General features: G+C 35.1%; 1 protein-coding gene across 5 annotated transcripts in view; it reads left to right on the forward strand.

The window, feature by feature from the left end:
* dpf3 (double PHD fingers 3) overlaps positions 1–26,677 on the forward strand; it is a 76,163-nt gene that overhangs the window by 39,982 nt on the left and 9,504 nt on the right. For 2 of the 5 annotated variants that reach the window (XM_006632504.3, XM_015350747.2), the window contains exon 8: positions 841–969. In XM_006632504.3, coding sequence (XP_006632567.2) covers positions 841–969 — 129 coding nt within the window. Of the gene's footprint in view, positions 1–840; positions 970–11,167; positions 12,044–13,711; positions 13,793–14,924; positions 24,296–26,677 lie in introns of those variants that run through there. The other 3 variants (XR_001478795.2, XR_001478794.2, XR_001478793.2) reach the window with 3 other exon arrangements.

The raw sequence follows: 26,677 nt of genomic DNA on the forward strand, positions 1-26,677 counted from the left end.
AGGGTGATATGGCTGCTGGTAAGATAAGATCACTTTATTAGCCATATACAATTTCTTGCATTAGGAAATAAGGTGATGATCACACTGTCATTATAAAAGAGTCTAACTGTTTAAGATTTTAGCAGAGTTTTAATCATAACTAAATTCTCAAGATAATTTTCTCTTGATTTTGGCTAATTGCATGTTCTTACAAGTAGGTATGTTTTTGCAGTCCGTAAATTTCACTTTGAGTTAAAAAACCCGCCTCATCTAAAAGAATGTAATTTTCAGTGTATTTTTCAACTTTAGTCCCGTTTTGGGACTTTTTTGTCAGTTTTTTCTGTGTGCAGATGTGAAGGGACAACAGGGACACAAAAAACATACTTGTTAAGTGAAATTAATAAATGTATTTTTTAAATTAATTGCACCATATTCCAAAAGGTTTTTGTCTGGGTGCTGATTTAAAAGTCTTTTGGTCGACCCATAAGACACCTCTTAAGGAAGGCTCACAGGACATAATCAGGCAAATCAACCCTTGATGATGTTTTTCTGTGCAGCTTGTTCTACTTATAAGTCTCCAGCCAATACATCATACAGTATATCCTGCCTGTGCAGTGTAGCATAAAATGGTGAAGCACATTTGGTTTGAATTTAACAAGGGAAAAAAACTTGCCTAACTATTGCCCAGAGTTTCAAGTTCCAAAGGTGTATCTTGAATGGGGGTAGGTGAAACATTTTTTCATGTGGGGACCCTTTTGAAAGGTATAGGATGAAAAATTCTCACAACCAAAAAACAGTTTTTAACCCTCTTTATTAGTATTTGACCAGATTTATGATTGCATTGTTTTGTGTCCACCACAGCTCAGAAGGGTCCTGATGGGACCATCATTCCCAATAACTACTGTGATTTCTGCCTTGGGGACTCTGGCTCCAACAGAAAGACAGGGCAGGCAGAGGAGTTGGTGTCATGCTCAGACTGCGGCCGTTCTGGTGAGTACCCTTTCTCACTGCTCTCCCAGCATCCTGTCTCTGCATACCTCATTCATACAGCCTTACCGTGTCAGCAGCTACACTGGAGCCTGGTGCTTGTACTTCACCACCACAGCTCAAGCACAGCTCATGCTTTCTCTGGATGACAGATCAAGGAAGCAGGATACTCCATTTTTTGTACTCTGAAATTTATTGTTGTGCCTGCCCAGATTAAGACCTTTGATGACGTTTTTATGTTTAAAAGGGAGCAAACTCTAAGGTGAACCAAACATGCTTAATTCTTTTAGTGAAATGAAGCTGATTTTAATTTGAATCATTACCCCAGTTAACATTCCTCCTTATAAGCAGGTCTGAATAGGTGGCAACAATAAATTGACAAATAATGGTGCAATGGGCTTTTCTGATCTGAAATATAAACAGGAGAACTCTGCTCAAAGTGGATCCGAAACTAACACAGCCAAGGGAAGAACACGATTCAATTCATTTTGACCTGAGGTCATTATACACTATAGTTTGTTGAGGTCTTAACTTATTATACCTGAAGAAGGACAATGTCTAGTAAGCCTCTTTGTCGTAGATCTGTAGTTACATTGTATTCCTTTTCACAATTGTCCACTTAGTAGGGCCCAATTAACTAGCAGATTTTGCATTATTTGGCGTTTGTAGCAGTTTTTATCAGTGTACCGCAACTATGTTATATATTACATGCAAGGAATTGTTGCATGTTATAGAATCACAGGGCTGAGATTTGCTGCATATCCTGTCTGTTTTTCCTGACTTTCTCCTATAGCTCGCGCAGTAGTCAGATGTTGATGAATTTTTAAGATTTAAAAATTGAAAATATCAGTTGGCTGTTAATTGTAGCACTGAGATGTCTATAAATAAATGTCTTATTATGAATTTACCAAGGTATTCTCAAATACAGACATACATTTCAGTAAGCTGTATAACTGAGTTTTAAAGGAGTTATAGTCTGCAAAACATCCCATGCAAGTACAGTCAGGTAAAAAACAATATGACTGGAGTTGGTAAATTACTGTTATTATTACTTAAGTAAATTTAGGTATATTGAATCCCCATTCTTTTTACTTTTTCCTCAGTTGGGGTGCAATTTTATTTTTACTGCAATTTATCAAGGGTCCTACCAATCAGGTTATATCTGAGCTGCCAAAATAAAGTTGACAAAAATATTTATCAGGAATTGCATCATCTCAAGAATTAAGTTACACAATCATGAAATGTTGCAGTGATTCAAAGAATGAGGAAAAATGCTTGTTACTCGAATAAAATTAAAATTCCAGCATTACTTTTCCTCATGTTTTGAGTAATCAAAAGATGTCTGTCTAACATGAAACTGTACATGTTAGTTACAACCTGGAAGACAGCCTCTCTTGTTTCCACTGTCAGACAGCATTGAAATGATTGGAATGTAAATATGCTGTCCCTGTTAATGGATGTCACAGTTGGAAATTGTAGCAGGCAAGATCTTTTACTGCTTCTTCCTATGTTAAAGTTCATTAAGTCACTTTTGTTATGTTTGTGAAGGGTAACACATGCCAGGGTACTATGCCTACTGATAAAGTCACTTGCTGTTGTCAGAACTCAGTTACACAGTCCTTGCCATTGACTTTTGGTCTCATGGTTACTATCTTGCATTGGGTAGATGGGTAGTGAATGTCTGGGAGAGGGTTAACCAGAGAATATGCTGTCCCAGTTTGAGTAGTTGAGTTTTACCATGCATGCCTGATTGTTTTCTGAAATTACAAAATTAATAATTACGTGCGCTAACTGGCATGGTAGAATAGTATACTAACCTGTGAAATTTTATTCAAATCCTTCTCTGATCTCAAGAGAATTGAGTATGAGCTCAAATTCCTCAGAGTTTAAATTAATTCATAACAAATCTGATAGAACTTGACAGTCCTGTAACTGCTCATTACAAAAATAAGCTTCACTTGCTTTTGCTGGAGCATTTGTAAGCTTACTAAATTTCAACTAGTAATTGCAGATATTGTCAGTAATACCCTCTTTCATTTTATCACCGTCACTCCATTGTTAGTGTCTGGGTATTTTACTGATACTTGGTTGATTACTACTGATCGACTAATATCTTTGAATTGTATCCTCATACTAGAATCTTGAATGTCTCCGTCTCCTGAATGAGTGAACTAAACCACTAGAAGTCGGGAAAAGATAAAATGGTTCTGTATATTTTGTCTTTTATTGTAAGTGGCAAACATTTCAGCATTTACATCCTGTGGTTACCACATTTGACTAATATATGTAAATACCAAAAAAATTCTCTTTTTCCAAGCCAGTACCGATACCTTTACAGGTATTTTAAGTACTGTTTGTCTTTGATTTGTTTTTTACCCATGCAAATATCTGTCAGTGCCAATGTTTCTTTTCATGCGTTTGTCAGTTTGTGGATAGTTATACATGTGGAAATTAATTCATTGTAACAGAAAAGGGTGCTCTTGATAAAGGGTTTTAAAATCCTTGTTCTGCTTAGAATCCACTGCCTGGAATGTAGTGCAGAAAGAGAACTAGGATGTAATGAACTTTACAAGAATTTCCTATGTTGTTTCAGTATAGTATGTTCTGGTGCCACACTTGGTGCTAAATTGTTTTTTACTGTTCAGCTTGTTCAGCAGGTTCTTAATCCAATACAGACCCCATTCTTGCTTACGGGCCAGGAGAGAGTGATATTTTACAGAGTGCAGCTCTTCTGTGATTTCACAATTAACTGTTTTTATTATTGTAAGCACTGGGTAGTAAGCTCAGTAATTACTGTTATGCAGATCCTCACAATATTGTGCATGTTGTGTAGACGAGTGCTAGAATTACTTATTAGCAAAAATATTAGCAAAAAAAAAAATTACCTTAAAATGAAACTAATGTCAATGCCATTTGTGAATACTTCACATCATTCACAATGGTCTTCACATAATACAAAAGACAGTTTGAAAGGAAACATTTCTTTATCAAAAATGAAAGTCAGAAAGTGTTAGCATACCTTACTAAAATATTACTGTTAGCCATTAGACCTTTTTTCACAGCCAAAACTGCTGATTTAATTTAATTTTCAATCTGTATCATTTTACAGCACTTACCTGCTGTAGTAGTGGCCATGAGCAAATTACAGGTAGATTTCTGGGAGTAAATGTAAAAACCAATTTGTTAAATCTTGGGTAAATCTTGTTTTTAAAGTTTTTGACCAAAAAGCTCTTAATCCTAAACTAATAATTTCAGTTTTTTTTAAATATGTCACTAATTAAGACTTGCTCTGTAAATAAAATCTGATGCAGTACTGTGTTCACACTGTGTTTTTGTTCCTCTTGAAAACTTGAAATGATCAAGTTTCATTTAAATATTGATATCTTGAAGACCTAGAATCCAGAAAACAAAAAAGAGAATCAGAAAACGGACACCATTGTTACAGTTTTGTCACCTATCAAATTAAGTCTCTTTCTGGAATGTAGTTATTGTGTCTTTAGGTACATGCAAAATTGGTTTGTCATTTTCTACTGGAAGAATGCAGCACAATTTCACTCTTAGAAAGCAGTCCACCCATGTAGAGAGTTAAACAACATGCAAGCCTATAAAGGAGACTCCATGTTTGACATTCACATTCATTTCTTTCCTTCTTATGATTTTAGCTTATCAGTGCTAAACTCTGCCCCAAAAAGAAGTTGATTGAATTCTGTTTACCTTAATGAAATACTTAACAGAGGTGTCAGCTCTGTTAGAAATGAAGAAATACGAAGGATGAAATACCAGTCTGAGGTTTGGTTTGACCTAAATATACAAACCCCCCTTACCAAGGGAGAATAATATGATATACTGTAACTTTTGCCTGCAGGTGAACCACAGCTGGTTTATGAAGATTGCATTCAGTTTTCATAGACACACTGTAACGTTGTTTGTGTGCAATTGCACAGTGCTTGGAAAACGAGCTGCACTCGTATTTTCTCTGTCTTTGAAACCACAGGCTGCAGACGAGTAACAGGACATTTGCAAGCTAAATATAGAAACTTAAATGGCATGTGTATGCATGAATTAAGCGCAGCAAACATTTTATTTCTTGTTTTTGATGTTCCTCCCTGTTCTGAAACTTCTGTAAATTGTTCTGCATTGACTTTTTAAAATAAATTTAAACGTTGCACAAGTCATAGACATCATTAACACTTTTGAGTTACTTTATATGTGAGCATGTATAGAAATGTAAAAATGCTGTTGTACCTAATCCATTGCATTTACCAATCTAATCTAATTTACACATTTTCAAGAGTTAGTCATTTGTCACTCTTCACAGATCCGTAATTTTTTTTTGTACTACAAAAAATAGATCTTTCAGGATTAGCTGTTACCTTAAAAATAGCTACATTTTGAGGGAAGATTGCTGTTAAATTTCTGTCTCTGGAATATAGAAGGAAAACACTTGCAAAAAGTCTTTTGAGCTTTTTGTGAATGTCCAGACAGTGATTTATTTTGAATTTTGTGTGTTAATTAAAAATAATGCTAAATCCCTTAGAGTCCTATGCACAATATGTTCTATGACTCAAAAGAAAGTGATCAATTTATCTGCAACAAATTCATAAAGTTATTATCGGAAACAAATTATACAAGGTATTGATCTGTAAATGCCTGTTCTTCTAACGGGTACACTCGCAGATTATTAAACAGACAACACATAAGTTAATTTATTGTGCTAACAATGGTAATTGTAAGGTCTATGAAAGTCTCAAGTAAGTTGGTTGTGTGACTGCCATTAGAAGCAAAACAAGCTGTATATGTGTGACTCATTTGTGTTTCTGTCCTATTCTTCTAATTTCTCCTGTTCACTGGTCTCTGAAGCTTGGGTGCCACATATTGTCCCAATTCATCCCACAAATGGTCAGTGAGGTTCAAGTTTGTAGACCAGGTCATCTACAGCATCGCTGTTACATTCTCATCTAACAAGAAAGCAATTAAGACATGAGTGCAACGTGAGGACAAATGTTGTCAGAATGAGAACATACTGTACAGCTGGCAGCAAGTGAGGTCCCAGGACTAGATCAATATAATGCCATGCAGGCAGGTTTCCATCAATCGCATATGAAGAAGAAACTCTGCCCCCTTGCTAACACTTGCTATTTAGTGGTATACATAAACCTTGATTCATTGCTATAGAGGACTTGTTTCCACTGTGGTGGGCCCACCTTAAGTGTCTTAGGCCATCCTCCAAAATACTGGTGGCATGAAGACCTTTTCTCTTGATAAGTGGGATGTATTGATTCCTTCCTGCGTTTTTCTTTCTGGATTTTCACCAGGATTTTCACTTGACCTCATCACCTGTGCATAATCGACTCTTTCACTAAAGAGGTTGTTGAGAGCTGATGCAACAGTCAGAGACACTCAAGTGTATTATGGTTAGTCTTGAAAGATTAATCAAAAATTGCAGAGATCAAACTTAATCAATATCCAGAATCTTTATGCAGTATTTTTTTTCCTAAAAACATAAATGCTCCAATAATGTCTTTCTTAAAACATACATTTATGTAGTGTTTCATTTCTTTTGCTACATTATCAAGGTAATGTGAAGAAGTGAAAATGTTCTTTAATCAGTATATACACACATAAAAACATCCGCTTCAATGCCCAGGCTTTAAAGGACTTGACCAGCTTTGTTGTTTCCTGTGTGTAACTGAATTCACAATTCAGAAAATCAGATTTTCCACACACTTGGGCCACTCTTCTTTCACAGTTCAATGGCATGAACTGATAACTTAGTGCAGTTTGTACATAAACAATGGGTTTCTACATTGTAAAGCACAACTGCACCAATACTTTGTGTTTCTCAGGTCAGCTATTTTAAGATATGGAGTGGGTTTTACAGCTGGCTTTCTTTTGTTTCAAGAGCAGATATGCACACCTGAGAAGTCATTAGGTGGCACTTAGATTTATGTGATTTTAATTTCCCAGTCCTCTTATCAGTTACAGATTCCCCTATGATGCAAATACAGCAAAGCAGCTGTGCACCCCTGTCCTGCTCATTCAAGAACTCCCTTTAGTTTTTTTTTGGTGTTATTTGCAAATGCATTTGTTAATGATTTATGGAGGGCTTACTTTCTGTAGTACCTTAGTTCTGACAGAAATATTGTACAATTAAAAGAATCAAAATATTTTTTTCTTTAAAATCAAGCAATATAATCAATCAAAAGAAAACAGTTAAGGAATGTGTCAGTAGAATCTATTTTGCAGATGGACTGTACGTGATTATTGCTTGAATTAAAAATGAGAGTATGGCAGTTGTAAGATAGGTGACTATAATAGAAAGAAAGTTTAGCCAAATAATCTAATACTACAGATGTTCACTGTTTTATTTAGGTACAACTACATGATTAAATGTAAATGTTTGATTTGATCCTATGTTTATATTAAGAAAACAACTTTAAAGTGACTAAAATAATATTTGATAAGCACATTGGTGTGTTTGTTTTACTAGTCACATGGTTACAGTCTAAGAATCTTCCAATAAATTCTAATAAAGTACACATCTGACTGGTACTTTTATTAAAGTATTCACAAGATATTTAACTAGTTAGGAGTGCATGCTGTATGCTTTCAAACACCTATTAAGTGTATATTGAGCATATTTCTTCTTTTATTGTGTGTACTGCTTAGTACACTTGCACATAAACCATTCTGCTGCTCTGCAAAAGACATTAAAATACTTTACTAAAAACATACTTTACTCACCTCAGATAAATAGCTGTGAAATAATTTACCATTTTAGCTTTTTTGAAAAGGCATATTTTGTCTATTGACAAAACTGCTTACCCTTTTGACATTGACACGCATTTCTGTATTTTGAAAATAGTTGAAAGTACTTAAGTATACTGTACATAGTCTGCAGTGAGTATGGGTCTTTTGATACGTCACACCTTCTGTCAGAAATCTGATAATTTCTCAAAAGGTCCCAGTGTATTAAGCTCAGTGATATAATTTGACTCTACTGTGTATATAAGAAAGGATATGTAAATATTATTCTTAAATATGTAAATTTATGTCTTAGTCTTTAATGAGAGAATTTAATGAGATTAATGAGATAATAATGTCTTCTGATAATCTAAGTACAAGGTGATACATGGAACATCACCTCTAAATGTAACAAAGACATTAAGCTGTGTGTTTGGAAAAGTCACTAGGTTTTTGAAGTCAGGTCTTCATATTCTGTATGTCTAAGTGATTAACTGTGAGATTTGATCCTCAATGTCTTTTTATTAGCTTATGGGTATAAATGATTCTCATAACCTGATTGTGAAATTTTAAAAATTATAAGGCAGGAATATGGACCTGGATTTTCAAAAACATTGAATTTATACTTTTCAATCTACATTTAGTGAGAACTATGATTTATATGAAGTATTAGATGTTTGTTTTTAGTCTTCATGTTACTGCAGCATATCATATTAGCATTAGTCTCATATTAGAATCCAAAGAGCTGTTTATTTAATATACTCATGTTTGTATTGATTTATAAACTAGTATCTGTCACGCAGAGTAATCAAATGCCTGATTTGTTTGCACTTTAAAATAATGAAATTTCACCAATGTTAATTTTCTGTAAACATATTTATAGAGTCTGCAGTTATATTTTTTATTTTAATTTTGTGAACCTAGGTTTGAAGCCCTGCCATATTAAAACATGTGCCCCCTAACAGAGTGGAGCTGCCCGTTTACCCCAGAAATCTTTGCATCCATGGTAACAGTATTGGCCCTCTGCATGAGTGTGTGTATCTAGCCCTGCATGAAGCACAGGGCCGGGCTACCAGAAACTGTTCTGTTTCTGGCTTCTTTCTGGTTTTTGTGCTTGTTATTGTGCTGCCTTTTTAATATGGCTGGGCTTAGCATAATATTTTTTTGCTGTTTCGGTCAGGTTGAAAAATTCCTTTAAACGGATCAAATTGTTTCCAGAGGTGATTGTAGTTCACTTTGTTTTGCGTTGTGTTTGTGATCAAAGCTGGCAAACATAATTGAAATATAACATATTGATGATCAGTTATTTGAAGATACTCCTAAATTGTTCTTGATACTGTGGAGAAATATGTTATTCTGTAATATGAGGTTATTCTTCTACCCCTGTAGCAGACTTTCTCGATTTGGTGACATGACTATCTTTCTAGTATTTACTGTTCTTTGCTTTACCAATTATGGAGTAAGGTGTTTTGTGGTTCCGTAGGGAGGAATGTATGTGCTAACATTAGTATTTAACTTGATTTTAATTTACTTTTTCTTTCATTCATTACCACTGCAAGAGTTAAGCAATTATTTTAGATATGTCAAAACGCAGGAGTGAGACTGGTGGATTTGATTCAACAGCACTTCGGCCCTGTTTTCTCTAGATGTCAATGTAGCCACTTTATCCCTGAAATGGCTGTACTCCAGTACCGTGGAGAAAAAAAGAGATTCCAAACTGCACAATCATTGTAAAAAATAAATCCATAAGTACAGATGTTCTGAAGGTATTACATGGTATTAATATTATTATCTGGTAAGAGATGGAATGGTGGTGTGGCATTTAATACAGCAGCTTGGGATAGATTCCAGGCTTGAGTGCCTTCTGTATGAATTTTGCATGCTCTCCCATGGTCAGATTTTTTATTTATTTATATGGCATCTGTTTATGTTCTATTGTATATGTGTGTGTTTGGCCTGTGATGGACGGCACCTCATCCAGGGTGTGTCATGCATTGAGCCTGTTGTATGCTGGGTTAGATTCAACCTTACCATGCACTCTGTTGCGTTAATCTGAGTACAGTTCTGTTTTTTTTAGAACCATTGCATACGTTTCCATTAAAACCCTGAGATATGCTGTATTTGTTATATACTGTATTATTTACATGCAGAGAGTGGTAGAACAGGACTTATTACTGGTGATTGGGAACGAATGGCAGGAATTCTAACCTCACTATATTATTGAAGATACTTTTCCATCCGTCTCTTTTTCTACACCTTTTCTTTCTCTTCTTCCTCCTCCCCACACTTTTTCACCTTTATTTCTACGTTTATATGAGTTTGATAAACTCATAAAATAGATCTAGAGCCAAACCTTCAGCAATTATTAATACTTTTCCCCAAAGTTTCATCAATGGAATGAAGACACTAGTTTTTGGTTGTTAAATGTTTGACTCTTTTATTTGTTTATGGGGCTACCAATATTTGTAGTCTTCATTATATTAACATTGCTTGGGTGTTGCACCCTGGCTGGTGACAGCAACGGTTGAAATGTTGTTGAACAGCTTAGTTTGTCATAGGCGTTGCTTGAATATCCTCTTGTTGTGTTGCTAATAAATGCAAGTGAAGGGTTCTGAGGCTTGAAGAATGTCCTTTAGACTATGAGCATTTATGCTATGGCATTTTGTTACCATGTAGTGATCTAATGACCTGTACATTAGTAGAAATCTCTTTAAATTTCTGCACCACTGTCTCATACTGTATGTCACTGTGGAGATGCCAGAAATAATCTAATCATGTAAGAACAGTTCTGTGCCAATACTTATTGTCATGCAATAAGAAAATGTACTCTTATTTGTCACTCAGTGTTATGTGTATTTTTTACATTATCATTCCAATATATCAGAAACGAATTGACTGCAGTAACACTGCTACGGCTAAATTATTAAATTTTCATGAAATAGCTGGTTTATATTGTATGTATTGTAGCAGATGAATCCAGTACGTCTTTGAAGTTCTGAAGTATTTCAGTTTGTTTCAAATTTAATGTGATACATTCCTTAAAAGTTATTGAACTATTCTAATCCTTCATTTTAAGTACACTTAACATGTTAAGTACACGTTTTTGAAAAAAATGTGTATAAATAAAACTGATGATCTTGTTATTAGCAGACACTAAGTCAAGCCCAAGCTTTCATTATTAAAGCAAGGTAGTAGAGTTCATTTTCGGTATTGCAGAATCCCAAGAAATTCCTCTATTTGCGTTCAGTTTAGTACAAAACTATACGATTGTATGCCAGCCCCCAGTCTCACTCCCCTAGCCTCCTAATCCTTGTTGTCATCTGCTTCTTGCTGTTGCAACTCAATCCAGGACTGTTAAATGCACAGGCCTGTGAAAGCTTGGGCCTTGTTCACTGCTTTGTAGTTTTTGCTGTGTGTTCCTAAACTGCCGTGCTGATATATTCATCATACATGTCAGCTGAACGTGGTCGAGGGAGAGACGAGAGGAAGATGGCCTGTGGGGCAGAGGAATTGTTTGGCGCCACGTCAGAAAGCGACACGTCCACATTTCACGGCTTCGACGAGGACGAGTTCGATGAGCCTCTGTCGCACGGCGGCGTGGCCTCTCCCAGGTGCAGATAAAAATGAACTGAACAAACGAAAAACAAAAACCTCTGAAAAACAAAACTGCTGCTTCTTTATTATTTTGTTTTTTTTTTAGTGGAAAGCACAACTGATCACTTCTGAAGAGAGAGCAAGTGTTATTTTTTGTTTATTTTTAGAGGACGATTTATGCTTTTTAATAAGTTAGGGATATTGTTTTTTTGAAAGAAACTTTTAAAGCAATGAGCAACTGACAACCTCTGCTGAATGGCTTGTTGTCTGTCTAATGCAGAAGAACCTTTATTCTGGAATTTTCCTTGGAGAGGAGATATTTAAAAAAATCTAACTTTGAAATATGGATTTAATTGTACAGTGTGGTGTGGTACAGATTTGCCAGCCTAATCGGAATTTAATAACAATAATAGAAGACTGCATCAGAAAACCCGATGTGTAAAAAAAAAGAAACTATCCTTTGGCTTTCTGTCTGTTGCTGGATAGGAAGGGCAGAAAAAGATTAATTGAACCCCTCACTGGCATTGCACAGCATCATTGAAGAAGGGAATGGGACACTGGATTAAAACAGTCTGAAAATGAAGGAATAGCACAAGACCAACGTCTTTACGCCTGATGAAGCAGTGGTTTCACATCACCATGAAGGGACTCAAAGGCTACACCTGGGCCTGGAAGTAAGAGTAAGGAAGGCACAAGAGTGAACAGACTCACACTGGGGCATGGAGGACAGAGCTGACAGGTAAGAGCCAGTCGGCATTTCTTTCTCACTTTCACTTATTTTAAGATGCATTCCATAGAATGTTTAAGGGGAGTTCAATTACTCCTCTCTACTTTCATAAGATAGCTTGATCAGAAAGCCATCTAACGATCAAATGTAAAATAATTTCATAGGGCAGAGGATCTGTGCTCTAGAGCCCTTAAAATATTTACATACCATGATCTTTTACATGGTGTCTGGAACAGGAACATTCATGATTCATTCGTGATTAGTGCTGGTCAACAGCTGCTTCCTTGACTAGTTGCTCTCTTTGGGGGGACATGTAAAATTCCCAGAACTGTTCAATAAAAAGGTAAGTAGGAGAAAAACCAGGAGAGGTATCAATTGTACATTTCTTAAGACGCCAGTTTTTCTGTTATTATAATAAATCGACTCGAACTGAATCATAGAAATTCAGTTAAAACTGAAAGCAACTAGAAAAAAACAGTTCCAACCCACTTTACAAGGGCAGTAAATATATTTATAGAAATTGAATGAATTAGTAAAACTCTGTTCTGACATTTCTTAAAAGGTCTTGGTAATGAATTGCAACATTTTGTCCCAAAAAACTGAAATCATTTAAGAAATTTTGACTAACATTGATTCACTTCTGTGGCATACTCTTCATTTCACTGCTACACTAACTGTAGTAGTTCAGGCCATGACACATCTGTTTGATTCACAGATGAATCTTCACTATTACAATCCTTACTGTATCTGTGAACAGACAACATTGTCTCTCTCTGAAGTAGCATAATCTATAAAATGCATTCCTTTAGTTCAGAAGAGTATGCTTAACCATCCAATTGTGTGTGGTAGTTATTCTCCTTAAGAAATAATGCTAAATAAACACATTCTCTTACCTCTCCCCATTATTTCCCTCTTCTTCACCCTGAAGCCATCTTAAGACATACAATGTATTGCCTGATTCCTAAAAATTAGAATATTTGTGCTATATTTAATGGTTAACAAACAGCAAGAACAACCTGATTACCTCTTTATAGCCATAGGGACTTCAGTGACAACATTTAGAAAATAAGGTTGCAAAAATAGAAATTTGGATGGTATGGGGATTTTCAGTGAACAATTTGACATGAATAAGAGGAGGTCATCCTGTTTGGTAGGTAGCAGCTAATTGACTCAGGGATCTCATCCAGCTTTTTCTTGAAAGAAGCCAGGTTATCCACTTCAACAACATGGCTGGGTATGAGTAAAGAGGAGAGTTTTGTGCATTGTGTGCTTATCACTTTATCACTAGACATACTGCTGGTCCTGCAGTAATGTTTTCTTATCATATTTCTAATTACACATTTCTGTTGTTTTTTGGCCAATCAAACCACTACGGGAAACTAGAAAGCTAACTTAGCTAAAAAAAACGTCATTCTTCATCAGAAAACCTCTTATTCCTAGTGGGGGTTACATCCATCTGATGTTTATTCTGGAAGGACCGGACACAAGATGCATACTGGATGGGACATCAGTCCATCTCAGCTAATAATTTTTTTTTTTAATACAAGAGTAAAGTGCTGCCCCTTAGTCACAGCTTACGGTATATTTTTGGGCTATCCAATTCAACCTAATGTAGTGTTTCATTAAATATTTAATTTGAACAAAGGATAGCATTCACAGCTTTTTCACACTTTTCCACAGTATTTCCATGGAATTACTGCAGTTTTCTGCAGTCTCACTTTGCCTTACCACACTGGACATTGGGAATGGACCAGAAATCATGTGAGATTTTGCAGTGATATCTTTTAAATCTTTGGAATTTAACAACAGAGGGTTTGAAATTTTAACATTCTCTCAGACATTTTGTGGTATGTTAAAGTGTGTAGTGCTTCCAAGTTAAAAACTTAAAGACACTTTTCAGTTAAGACTCATCCTCTATTGAAAGCATAATCCATCTGTTAATTTTGCATGAGGTCTTAAATTCACTTGTTTCTTGTTTTTACAATCCCCCCCAAAAAACACACAAAATTTAAAAGAAGAATGTACAATGCAGAGTACTTAGTTGTTTTCTTAAGATCTGAGTGTGAAATGTATCGTTCATTTGGTAGCAGCATTTTGATAGTGTCCATCAAGTTCCTAGTTTCACTATCTTAACAGTACTTTGTATGTTTACGTGTTCATGAGCTGTTTGAGAAACTGACATTTTAATCACATTTTACATTATTACTGGCAGTTTCTCAATTAGTTTCAGTTTACAGAATCATAAAGCAATGAGTAGCCTTTTGGAAAGTGTGCAAAGTACTTTGAATCTTAAAAATTATATTTGTTAGGTCATGCTTTGGGACTTTCTTGTACTTTATTACTTTATATTATGATGTAGCACTGATTTGTTTTATGCTGCTCCTGTATTAAAGGCAGGTTCTGTTTTTTGCCTGAGTTAATGATTGACAGTTGGCATGTCGAAAATAATATTATTTATAGCAATATCTTTAAAGTTTTCTGTATGGATATCTTAAAATCCCTGTGCCTTCCATTTCTCCCAAATTGCACTCCAGAGAAAGAAGATCTGATAGGAATGACTATGTGGTTTCTTAGATCTGTTTTTCCTTTTAAATCATATAGATTGCTTTGAAAAGTAGCTGGGGACCTTCAGAAGGGTATATTCAGATTAATCATAATTAAAAGCATGTCATTTTATCTGTCCCCAAAGGCAGATGATGATAATTTACATGAATTGCATTACTGAATACACTGGTCTATGAAGAGGCACTGTAATGTGATATAACATGGATCTTGAAAGTTGCTGAAATATACAACAAAGCCTCTGGGTTAAAGCTCTTACAAATGATTTGATATGGTGTTTTGATTATGACTTGTTATTGCTTATTTTTGCTGTTACCCATCCAACGAAAAGTCATCCCCATTCCCTCTCTAGGAACAGAACAGATCCGGGCTCCAGGCACCTAGCCACCAGACGCAGGGGCATAGCCATTCCCCAACACCTTCTCTGTGGACCTGTGGACCAGACCCTCAGGAGCTACCAGACAGACTATGAACACCCCCCTTTGCCAGACAGACCAGAAGCCCTTTGGAAGGTTCCAAGCATGTGCAATACAGTTGTAGAAACCATCGTGTTTTCAGGAGGAAAAGAAAATCCCAGTTGAACTGGGACTCATAATTTGAAAATAATAGTAATAATAAATAATAATAATTTAAAATTTTAGGCTTTTTATTTTTATGAACTGTGCTACAGCCATAGCACCTGTAGCTTGATTTTAAGCCTCTGATTTTGTGTTTGCTAATTTGGTGGCATAACTTTTATTGTAAGTACTTTTCTTAAGTAAAAGAGTAATAAAAAACTTGGTAATGATTTTGAAGGACTGTTAATCACGATAGATGTGTGAAGGATCAGTGTATAACTGCACTTCTCTGTTATTTCATTGTTACTGTACATATCCTGTCACTAACCTCCCAAGATAAGATGACAGTCGCTGTTCCATTACTTGTGTTATTTAAAGAACCTTACTGTAACATGACATTGTGCTTTTAGAAATCTAATCATAAACAGTTTTATGATAAGGAATTGATTGGGTGCAGATGCTTTGAAAACATAAAATGTGGTATAATATTGTTAGAAATCAACATAATTCCTTGCCCAGACTTAATTTCCTAATCATCTTATCAACTAAAAAAGTGACTTCTGGACAACTTACCTTGGGAGAGTGATGTATATTCTGATTGATATCCTTGGTCTCCTTGTTGAGCAACTCTTAGGTTAAAAGTCTGAAAAGACTTTTAAAGCCCGACAAAACGTGTATTAAGAAAGCAAAATTGCATGGTCCAATACAGAAAATTGTTTATAAGAACAAGTGAAGTTTGGAAGCATATTAAAAAATACATATATGCGTAGAAGGTCTTGATTCTCACCATTTTCATCACTGTGCGAATATTTACTGTAAGTTCTGTGTTTTGAGAAGCTGTTTGTACTGTAGTAACATAACAAAACATACAGTATTACGAACAGAAATGGCACCAAGGGATTATGGAGAACATGTATGCAAAGATACACCACCAGTAACAAGTGGAAAAAAATGTGTACACACTGTTCTCCAATAGGTTCCCTAGAGTGACAGAAAATTATATCCCCAAAGAGTTGACACCACCTTTTATCTTTAGTGTGATGTGTCACACAGATACAGAAGAAAGAGAAGACCCCACTGGCAAGGTGAAAGACAAAATCGACAGGTTGCTGTTAGCTGTAATTAGTGCTGATGCTTCAAAAAGATCCCTGCTCCAAACATGTACTTTTATTTAATCAGAAACCTTTAAACCCTGTGAAGTCCATGCCTGAATGTCACTGTCTTACTCTGTCCTCTAGCTAGAGGTCAATTCTTATTGAGTCCTTACCACTAATCTGACCTAAGCAACATCATTAAGGATCTCCTTCCAGTGTTTGTCTCTAACTTCACATCAACAGAAATTTCTATGGCTTTGCCGGAAACTGCTCTTTCTTCTTTTAGCACACTTGTGAAAATGCATAAGCATTGGACATTTACACATGGAAGACAGCCTCTGGGAACCTTCTGGAAATATTTAACTTGTTTCCTAAAAGGACTGTAAATTCATAGCTCCTATTTCTGTCTGTTTACAGAACAGAAAAATAAAAGAGAATTGCCTATATGGAAAATAAAAAAGCCACGGTGTGATACTCTGTGATACGATTTTGTTCATTGCAAAGCTTGTATTGTTCAAATGTGTCAACTCCCTATAAAAACATGGAGAAGAACAGCTTATCGAAGTTGTCACCAGACTACCTTATGATCTTTAAAACAATTATAAATCAATTATGTTTTACAAACCTCAATTAGGTTGTCCCTTTTTTCTCCCATTGGAAAAAAATGGAAGTGACGTTCCAGCTGGTATTGGGCTTTTTTATTCAGGAGTACTACTGAAAGGCCAAAATAACTGATAAAATGTCTTCCAATAAATAATGGCATACAGCTTCAAAACACCATTTTAGTTAATTGTTTTTTAAAGCTCTCTTATAAATGTTTTAATCATGGTCTGTAGTGCAAGAGTTCCAACCACTTTCTTTCCAACCACTAGCTTTTTCTATCAAGAAACACCAACTTGTATTCTGACCATGAATTCTTATTTGTTCACTTTACAGTTCAGGTGACACAATGTTGAAATTTTACATGGTGCGAGTAGTCAAACACTGAGCCATTATTCTACATTTGTCAATGTATAATGTGTTGCACCTTCACGTAACTTAAAAGGAACTTTATAGTCTCAGATCTGTAAAGTCATATTCACTTTCAGTGTTGTAAAATTAAGAAAAAGTCTTCTTAAATTGCAATATCTGAAATTGTGCACCTACCATAACTTTGTATATAATTGTTTTGTATAGTTCAGCTTTCTTTGTTCTCTGCTGTCATTTGAGCTTTGTTCCAAGTCTTTCACTTCTGTAGGCAAATCTTCACTCACTTATAATTTCCTAAAAATGTGAAGTTCAAGAACTGTTGAATTCCCAAATGCTGGGAAGTGTCATTTCTTTATTTACAGCATAATTCATCTCTCAGTTCAGAATTCGTCACTCTTTTGTTTCATGAGAATCACACAGCCCCAGTTAATTTTGAGCTTGTTCATATTGTGGTTGACATGAGGAATTATCGTACTTTGAATAGGAAAAGATTTGTTATTTCAAATATTAAAAAATATTGTTTTTCATATTTTTAGTATAATTGTGAGATTCATTATTCGATTCATTATCTATGAACCTTATTTGTGTTTTGCTAGATTTAAGTAAAAAAAATTCTATAAATGGACACACATCATAATTTATATAAATACCCAAATAAACCTACCTAACCTAAGTAAAATCAGTATTGATCTTAAGTACTTTTAGGGTTACTTGTCTCATAGTGTGTGTGTGTGGTTTGACGTTGACTGCTTAGAACAAACTAGATGTCTGTGCTACAAGCTTGTCAACCGTAGCATACTAGGAGATAATCAAGACTTTTGATTTTCTGTCTTCCCCAGAAACTCCATGTTCTCGATAGTGAGTCGCTTTGTATACTGTTTTCTTCCTCTAATGTTTTTTTCTTCTTGAAGAAATGGAATTCGGTGTTGGTCCAATCAAGGGCTTTTAATCAAAGCTAATTAAAATGGTGTGACAGTTCATTAACCTCTAAATAGTCAAATGTCTCCCTTAAAATACTGTACTACAGATTTTACCTAGTAATTGAACAATAGCTAACATGCAGAAGTATATATATGCATTCCATTAAGAACATATAGAACGTTTATGGTATCTGTAGAAAGATGTAAAATACTTATAGATTGCATTAATCCTTATAATTCTATTTTCCATTACTTGATTAAATGAAATTCCTAATGGTAACTAATGGAAGCAGACAAAGACTTTGGACCTGTTGTTCCTTGTGGTCAAATTCTTCCACCTTATTTCTATATTTTATTATAGAGTTGCAACTTGCCCACAGGGAAAATAGGGACCATTGAGAATAACCCTCTAAAATAGTTATGACAGAGAAAAGCTAGTGAGCCACATTTTTCAGGGGTCTTCAATTTCTTGGGATTTGACTCACTCAGGTTCTGATTTTTAAAAGTGGCATATTTCAATCCCAGAGCTGTGCTCAGAGCCTGTGAAACTGTCAATTTGATCTGTACACCTCAGTCCCTGAAGGCACAAGTTTAAAGAACTAGGGATACCAGGGGGCTGTTAAACTGGTTCCTACATGTTATGCATCTGACAGATTTGGTTTTAAATCTCTTGATAGCACTGTACTGGCCTTGTAGAAATATTATTTTTTGTATTCTATTACTATTACATATAAAGGTTTATTATACTCTATTTTAAGAGGAGGAGTACTCATATATTTTAAGATTTGTGTTGAAATTGACTGATTTCACAAGATATATATTGCATATACAGTATGTAACATACTTACAAGGCCCATATTAAGTACATTAAATGGTAAAAGACTTTTGCTGTTCTTAATGTGTTTTCTACAACACCTTTCCTTTACATACATTTGAAAGCCACTTGAGCAACATTGGGATCTTATGTAGATTATATTTAATACTGATGTCTTTTAGTGTTAAGCTTGTGGGCAGATCTCTTTGACAGCTGTCACTAAATCCATCTTTGCTCTGTATTAGCCTATATTTGTGATTCCTTTCCATTTCTATTTTTTTTTTTAGTTCAACTAATTTGGAATTCTATTCTTCTGTAGACATGTTTATATATTTCTATACACTGTCTATAGATGAAACTCAAAGTAGTCCTAAGATTTTACAGTTTTGTTAATTTCCATCATAAGAATCATGTCTGTTGTCATGCTGCAGTGATATTATTAGGGGTTGTCATCATGGCTTTCTGAAAATCAGGTCTTGTTTAACAGATTATTTTAACTTCTTCAGTGTGCAAGTAAATGGATTTTGTATTTATGGTATTGCTTACATCAGGATTTTTGTGTTAGAGTTACTCTTAAATCAACAGCAGTTAATGGCACTTCTTGCAGACCTAGGTAAAATATTTGAAAATAATTTACAGGGAGCTTCATCGCATGTCTAAAAAAGGAGAAACAAGCCTATAAAGTTTCACAGTCTACAAAGTTATTTCTAATATACAGTATACAGTGAGGCTTTAAATACACAACAAATGTCATTGGTTCTATTACTCATTTGTTGTATTTTTAGTACTTACCAGTGTATGCAATTGAAGCAATTGATCTGGGTAACATTTTATGAAGGATTTTAAGAAATATAAATGTTGAATTTGAGTGAATACTTGTGCTAATTAATTATGCCAGGTCTTTTGTAGTAGAGCAAGATCATAAGAGCTAGTGTTATACTCATTTATTATAGAAGTTAAACAGTGATGTCTCAAATATAACACATTTATTTCCCAATTTCTTCAGATTTTTCATAATCTTGTTGGTTTTTATTGCTTTTGGGAACAGATCCCATATTTGTGTTCACGTATCAAATGTGTGTGCTACTGTGGTATTTTTAGTTCAATAATATTGACTTAAAAGAATAAAGTATATTAATTCTTATTCATTTTGGATAATTACATTGTTGATTTTTAAACTGAGGTTTAAAGACTGTATTAAAGAAGACAACTGAAAGAAATGTATAATGCCTCACCTTATATATAGCTCAGTATAAAAATGTCTGAGTAAAATATAGAATGATAATAAATTGTAAAGATCAGGTATTCCTGGGTTTTCTGAACTTTCTGAAAACTAGTGACCAGCAAAATGTGAATACATTGTACCAAATCTTTCCCTGGCTGCCGTGACGCCTCATAGCCACTGGAATCTCATAATCAAGTCAGGTTTTCTAACTTTGTTCTAAACCATACAAAACAGAACTTATTGTAATTCAGTGTGAATATCCTGCAGCACAAGTTTTGCTGTTCTTTACTGTCAGTAACATTCTTAGAAAAAGTATCACTGTTTTCCTGTGTGAAACATTTATGTGGCTAAAATGAGAGCACAAAATATGTTTATAGATAGCTTACATTTGTCTCTGGCATCCCCTTTCTTTAAGAGTCATTCAATAAATATGCTTATCTTGTAGAGTCTTTGAAAATAATTCATACATATTCAATTCAACATATTCAGGTTACTTGCTATTAATAATTTGCTCTAGAATTAAAAGGGCATGATAAGTGTGAGTTCATTTTAGTATTTTTATTTAACAGGTTTCTGTAGTGAAAACTGTTGACATAAGCAATGTTTCAGGAATGCTGTTAACACTACACACATTTCTGTCAGACCTTTTGTTTTCAGCCTCTTTAACTCTGTGATGAGTGCTTATAGAGGGCCATGGTTTACTTTTGTTCATTGTACAGTTATGAGTTATTTTGAGTGTGTGTGGCCAAACTAGATTAAAACCAGTCAGAGAAGTTGTCTGTATTTTTAAAGTGAAAACCCTCTGACATGGTCACATGGTTACTATAAATAGAGCTGGGTGAATAATTTTAATATTGGTAAGCTATATAAATACCTAACAGTTAGAATTGTTGAGTCATTTAAGTAAATAAGTGTGCTTTACACTTTATAAGCACCAGGTCTGGGGTCAGGATTACCAAATCTGAAAATGAAAATGTTAAGCAGCAAATATATCCCTTTTCAGTGTGTTTGACCGTTTGTTTGAAATTAACCACAAATGGGAAATGTAGAATGAGAAAGAGTGTACTCAATATTTTCTAACAAACCAAATCTGGGCCATAACATATGGGATAAATAATCTACAAGAAAACATACTTTGAATTATTTTTTTATAAATGGAATTAATCCTTAATTTCATTTCAATTGATTTTAAAGCCTAGAAATTACCCTTTGTTTCTACAGTCGCCTGTCTTCACAGGGAATTGTACAATACAATGCTTGGTATTGTATTTCTGCCTGTTATTAAATTAAAATTACAAGTCAGATTTATTAGTAGTGTAAGAAAAAAAAGATTTTACACCAAGTAGAGTCAGTGACTGAAACATTTTGACTTCTGATTTTTTATTTATTTAAATACTTTGGAATCTTGCAATAGTTAAGTATAGATTATGTAACAAGATTGCTTTGAGTATACTTCTTAGGGATCTGTGATGGCCTGCATGGCCTGTATTTGTTGTACATGAGGTTGATATATTGTTTTTCTCTAGATACCTCCATCAGCTCATAAGCTTTGCATTATTTCTGCTACCCTTAGCTGATTTACACTGCTTGGGGAACTTCGTGGGTCAAAACCAGATATATTCATCTCTTTCATCTGAATTGTTTGTAAGGGTGGACAAGCAAAATATGTACAAAACTGAGTAAACCTTTGCTCTGTCATTTTCAGTTATAAATATGGCATTGACACACAGCTTATTTTAGGGGTGGGGCTCCCGTTAAAGAACTTTGAAACTTTATCCATAGAATAAGCACGGTACAGTACCATAAAGAGTTGTGCATTTGTTTATGTACTCCTGAGACCGATTTTGGAAGTGAGTGGTGGGCTGTCATAATTTGTTTGGCTTTCAGTTGGCTAGGCATTGCAATGCTAGGAAGTTGATCAGCAGCCAGGCTTTGAGTTAATGTAGCTGCTGTTTGCATCAAGCAAAACAGGAAACAGAAGTATTTTGCAGGTTACACATGTGGCTTGTTTTTTAAGGAGGGGTGGTAGTAATCAGAACAGTGTTATAGCCATGTTTCAATTACAAATGACATTTCAGGGTTCCCAGGCCATGCAGAAGAGAGTGCATGGACTGAGGGGAGGTGCTCTATTGTGATGTATCCAGAGTTACTAGTCCCCAGTGACATCATTGTTTTAAGTTTTCTGTGTATGTCTATATGTGTGTCCATGTTTTACGTTAAAACCATAGCATTGCATATTCATGACAATTTTAGATGAGAAGGCTGATTAATGTTGGGTGGTGCATATTACATCTCCTAGTTTTTATAAAATGATACCTATCCTACTGTTTAATGCATGTGCTTTTTCCTTGCATAGCCTTAAAAATACAGAGAGAGCTATATCTCCAGGAGTAACATTTGGAAATAAATAGGTTCCTTGAAAGAAAATAGTCTTACCATGAATTGAATAGTGTAAAATCATGTATTGACATTTTAATAATTTAAATAATGCAGCCTTACCGGTTAAAATGCAATGGAAGCAACATGTTTCAAAAGAAAACTGCACATTGATTTATAATTAACCATTATGTTTCAATTTGTTCTAGCTTTCTCAATGCATGTAATAAGAAGATTAGTTGCTTGGCTTTGTTAACATGTTGAACAATCTCTCAGATTGTTAGAAATAGCATTTCTGATAGTAGTGATAAATTGGTTGCAAATTGACTTGACTTGACAGTGTGTGATTCTAAAGACAGTGGTCCCTGAAGAGTTTTGGGGCACTGATCGTATTAACAAAACCTGATCAATGATTTTGGAAAGAGGTGATTGCTGCTATATTGCTCTTCAAGTCTTTTTCAAATCAAAGCATGGAAAAGCTAGATGTTAAAATGGGCTTGGGACAATACAGTAGAAACTGGAGTGCATGTACCAGGTGGAAGGCTCATGGGAGAAACTGAAATGGACATCATAATTGAAAATTTCATAATTAAAAAGAAGAAACAGATGGAGTCAGCCTTTTGATTGTACATTAATGTGTATTTTAGGTCTGAATGACGAACACTGGTATTCAATTCTGCCCTAACATGTGAACAACTACTTATACCATCTAGCTGCTACAGGTGGCTTTGGAAGGAGACAGCCTTAAGACTATAATCCTTACAGATTGAAGTCAACATGTCATCAAAGGCAGTTCATCCATAGCTTATATTTTCATTTGCTTTGACCTTCAGTGCTGTACTCACATATCCTGTAGCTCTGCGTACCGTTTGTCTCAGTGTTGCAAGAAAATCAAAAACATCTTGTTATGTGGAATATTTGTTTGGGTCATAAGTGAGACCAAACCATCCTAAAGCATATTGGAGATCTTTCTGGATGAATACACTGGTTTGTTGAAAATAATTATATTTAAAAATAGATTTTTGTTTCTGTACAATCAAATTGAAAAAGGACATAGTGGAATAAAGGAAATAATTCTTGGGAAAGCAATTTCTATGGGGGCCACTTGGGTGCAGACGTGAATTCCTAGCGTGTTAGTATCCCTGCATCTTTCAAACATATTAAAAATAAATTGAAGAAAATAGAACTTAACTACAGACAGTAGATAAGTTCTAGTCAAAATATTTTAGTCTTTTTTTTTGTAGTTCAAACCAATATTCTTTTAAGGATTGGTTAATATGGCCTGGTCAACCCTCTGCTGAAGGCCTTGTTCAGTGGAATGTTATAGTTACTGACTGAATGAACTGTGTTTATGAGACTTTCAGTGGTTAATGTTAGAAATGTATATTTCTTGTGAGCTTATGATGTTTTTGCACCTCACACATTTTACTTTTCCTGCTGAGAGGCTTTTTTGTGAAACAGAAGGCTTAGATGATGTATAAGCAGACACTTTTTGTCAGTGAAATCTTTAATTTATAAAAAATAACAGGAGGTCTGTGTAAGGTCCCTGTACATGTTAAAATTGCTGAATTTTGCAGGACCTTCTTGTTAATTTAAAGCCACAATTTTATATAGCTGAACTGAAATGAAAGTGACTGTTGTTTCAGACTCTTCATATGTTTATTTCAAATTGTCAGTTACAAAGGAAAGTCTTTGTTATTGGAAATATTTTTATTGTAACAAAAGGAAATAAAGAACGAGTCTCCTATCCATGCCTAGGTGGTTGATGTAGCTTGACTGAAAAGAGTGTGTGACTGAGCTGAATGGTCATGGCCTGTGAGGAAGGTAATGAATGTCTTGTTTGGGGTTAGACTGATACAGTACAACACAGTCTACTATGAATTCCATAAAAATGAGGAATTGCAGAATATAAAGGCTGCTGTTTACAAGATGAACATTGTTACTACCACTATGCTGTTGGTGGAGAGTAATGCTACCACACTATACCGTATGCCCATTTGTCAGGAAGAAATGCATAATACCCTTACACATATTACACTTTTTTACTCCGGTTCATCACTGAAATGTTGAAAGTTTTTAGTTATTAGCCTGACCGTGGATGGCAATTTTCGTACAGTAAGTGGTATTTAAAGAAGGGTTGAAGTGATGTGTGATTGGACGGGTATTCACATTCTGGTTTGAATGAGTTTGTTTTCACGTTAGTTTGTGTCAGAGAGACTCCTTTTTATTTCAGTAAGGTGTCTCATCCCTGTTTCCATCATGTGGCACAAGACGGCTCTTTAAACATTCTTAGGTTGGAATTAAAAGCAAAGTTTTCATCAAAAAAGCTTTTAAAGCCTTCTTAATCCATAACCTTATATGTGAATGGAATTTACCAGCCTTTTGGAAATTAAAGATATTTATTTTTAAAGGGTGCATTCACATGATTATTATTAATGTTCTTATATCTATACATTTTACGGATATCTAGCTATGCACAATCCTTGAATTGGAAATATAAATTGAAATATAGACTAACAATATGATTTTTTTTTAAATGTCTCGTCTCTTGTGTTAGGTGCAAAGGTAAATAGTTGCACTACATTTGGCTAGTAACCACAGAAACCCGCCTTTTATTATTTTTAAAGTTTACATTTAAATAAACAAATACATTATTTATATTATGCACTTACATAATTTGCAAAGACTGACATTCCAGTGAAGCCATCCCTTCAGCTGCAGTGAGATGGACGTTTTTTAGACGTCATTGGAAAATGTCCCTGCTAGATCCCTTGGAATGAACCTTGGAATGAAGTATCCTGGGATGTGATTACAGGTTCCTGAACTCATCGGAGACAGAGATGGTGTGTCTGGATCTCTAAGATAACAGCATTAATAGGTTTATTTAGACAGTGCAGCATTCTGATTTGCATCCCAAAGGAACAGCCAAATTGTTTGTGCTGTAAACAAGAAGAACACCACTTCAACTATTTGTATTAAGAGTCCTTATTTCCTGTGTGTGAAGAGACTTTCAGCACACAATAGTTACTTCCTTCCCCTCTAGTGCTGGAAATTTGGCAGCCAGAATAAATAATTAAGGCCCTTAAAGTGAAACACTTTATTGTGATCTTTTTGGTTTTTATATTTAGCAGCACAGTATTTTCTAAATGTCTGAAATATAATTAATTTATTATTTTATATGCTCACATGTGCACAACAACATTTTTCCGCTATGCTTAATCAAATCATTGTAAGACCTGCCTGTAACAACTCTCCATCTTTATTGGGTCTTCGGAAGGCAACACACTACTATAGATAGGAGTCAGAAGTTACTTTTCAAGCAAATGAAGTTCCTCTGTTAGGTCACCCTTTTCACAGGCAAATGAAGTTCCTTTGTTACTCGTTACAGCCCAGTTAAGTGCAAACATACTTAATTGTGAGCTAGTAAATATGTGTTGCCTAAGGTGCTCATTTCTGAGGCACTACCATTGCTGGCCAAGGCCAAGAAGAAGGTTGAGCTCTGTGGTTGCAGGCTCGCGCTTGATTTATGTTACTAGGTGACCAGGGTTTTCCATGCTTCAGAGCACAATTGGCTGCGCTACCAAGGGGAGGGTGGGAATAGTGATTAGTTCTCTCAGACACTTTGGGACACAGCATCTAAGGTCTCCCAGGCACTTGCAGATTTGCTGGTGGTGTTGAGCCTCCACTGTGGTGGTGCCTGTCGCGTGTTAAAAGATGCAGGGTGAAGTTGGAGAAGTCTGCCTTCCCTACCTCATTTTCCCCAAGGGCAGTTAGGGGGAGTGCAGCAGCATGTCCTGATGCGAAAAACACAACTTCCAAGTCGTGTGGGCAAAGAAACAAATTAAGTGATTTAATTTAGCGATTCTAAATAAAAAAAAAACAGATTAGTCACACTGGGGAGGTCTCCTGGACTAACCAATGGCATTTTCTTTTTACCAGGGTACTTGTATAGGAGTAGCAAATTTGCATAATGTTCTGGCAACAATGATTTTCTGATTGAAGTTTCCAGCACACTTGGGTCAACATGCCACATATTTTGATAGATTATAATACAAAGTATCATGTCATGGAGATTTACATTAATAGCATGTTGCAGTTGGCCACGTGAGTAGGTATAATGATTTATCTT

Source organism: Lepisosteus oculatus, chromosome 8, assembly GCF_040954835.1.
Source record: "Lepisosteus oculatus isolate fLepOcu1 chromosome 8, fLepOcu1.hap2, whole genome shotgun sequence".
NCBI lineage: Eukaryota > Metazoa > Chordata > Actinopteri > Semionotiformes > Lepisosteidae > Lepisosteus > Lepisosteus oculatus.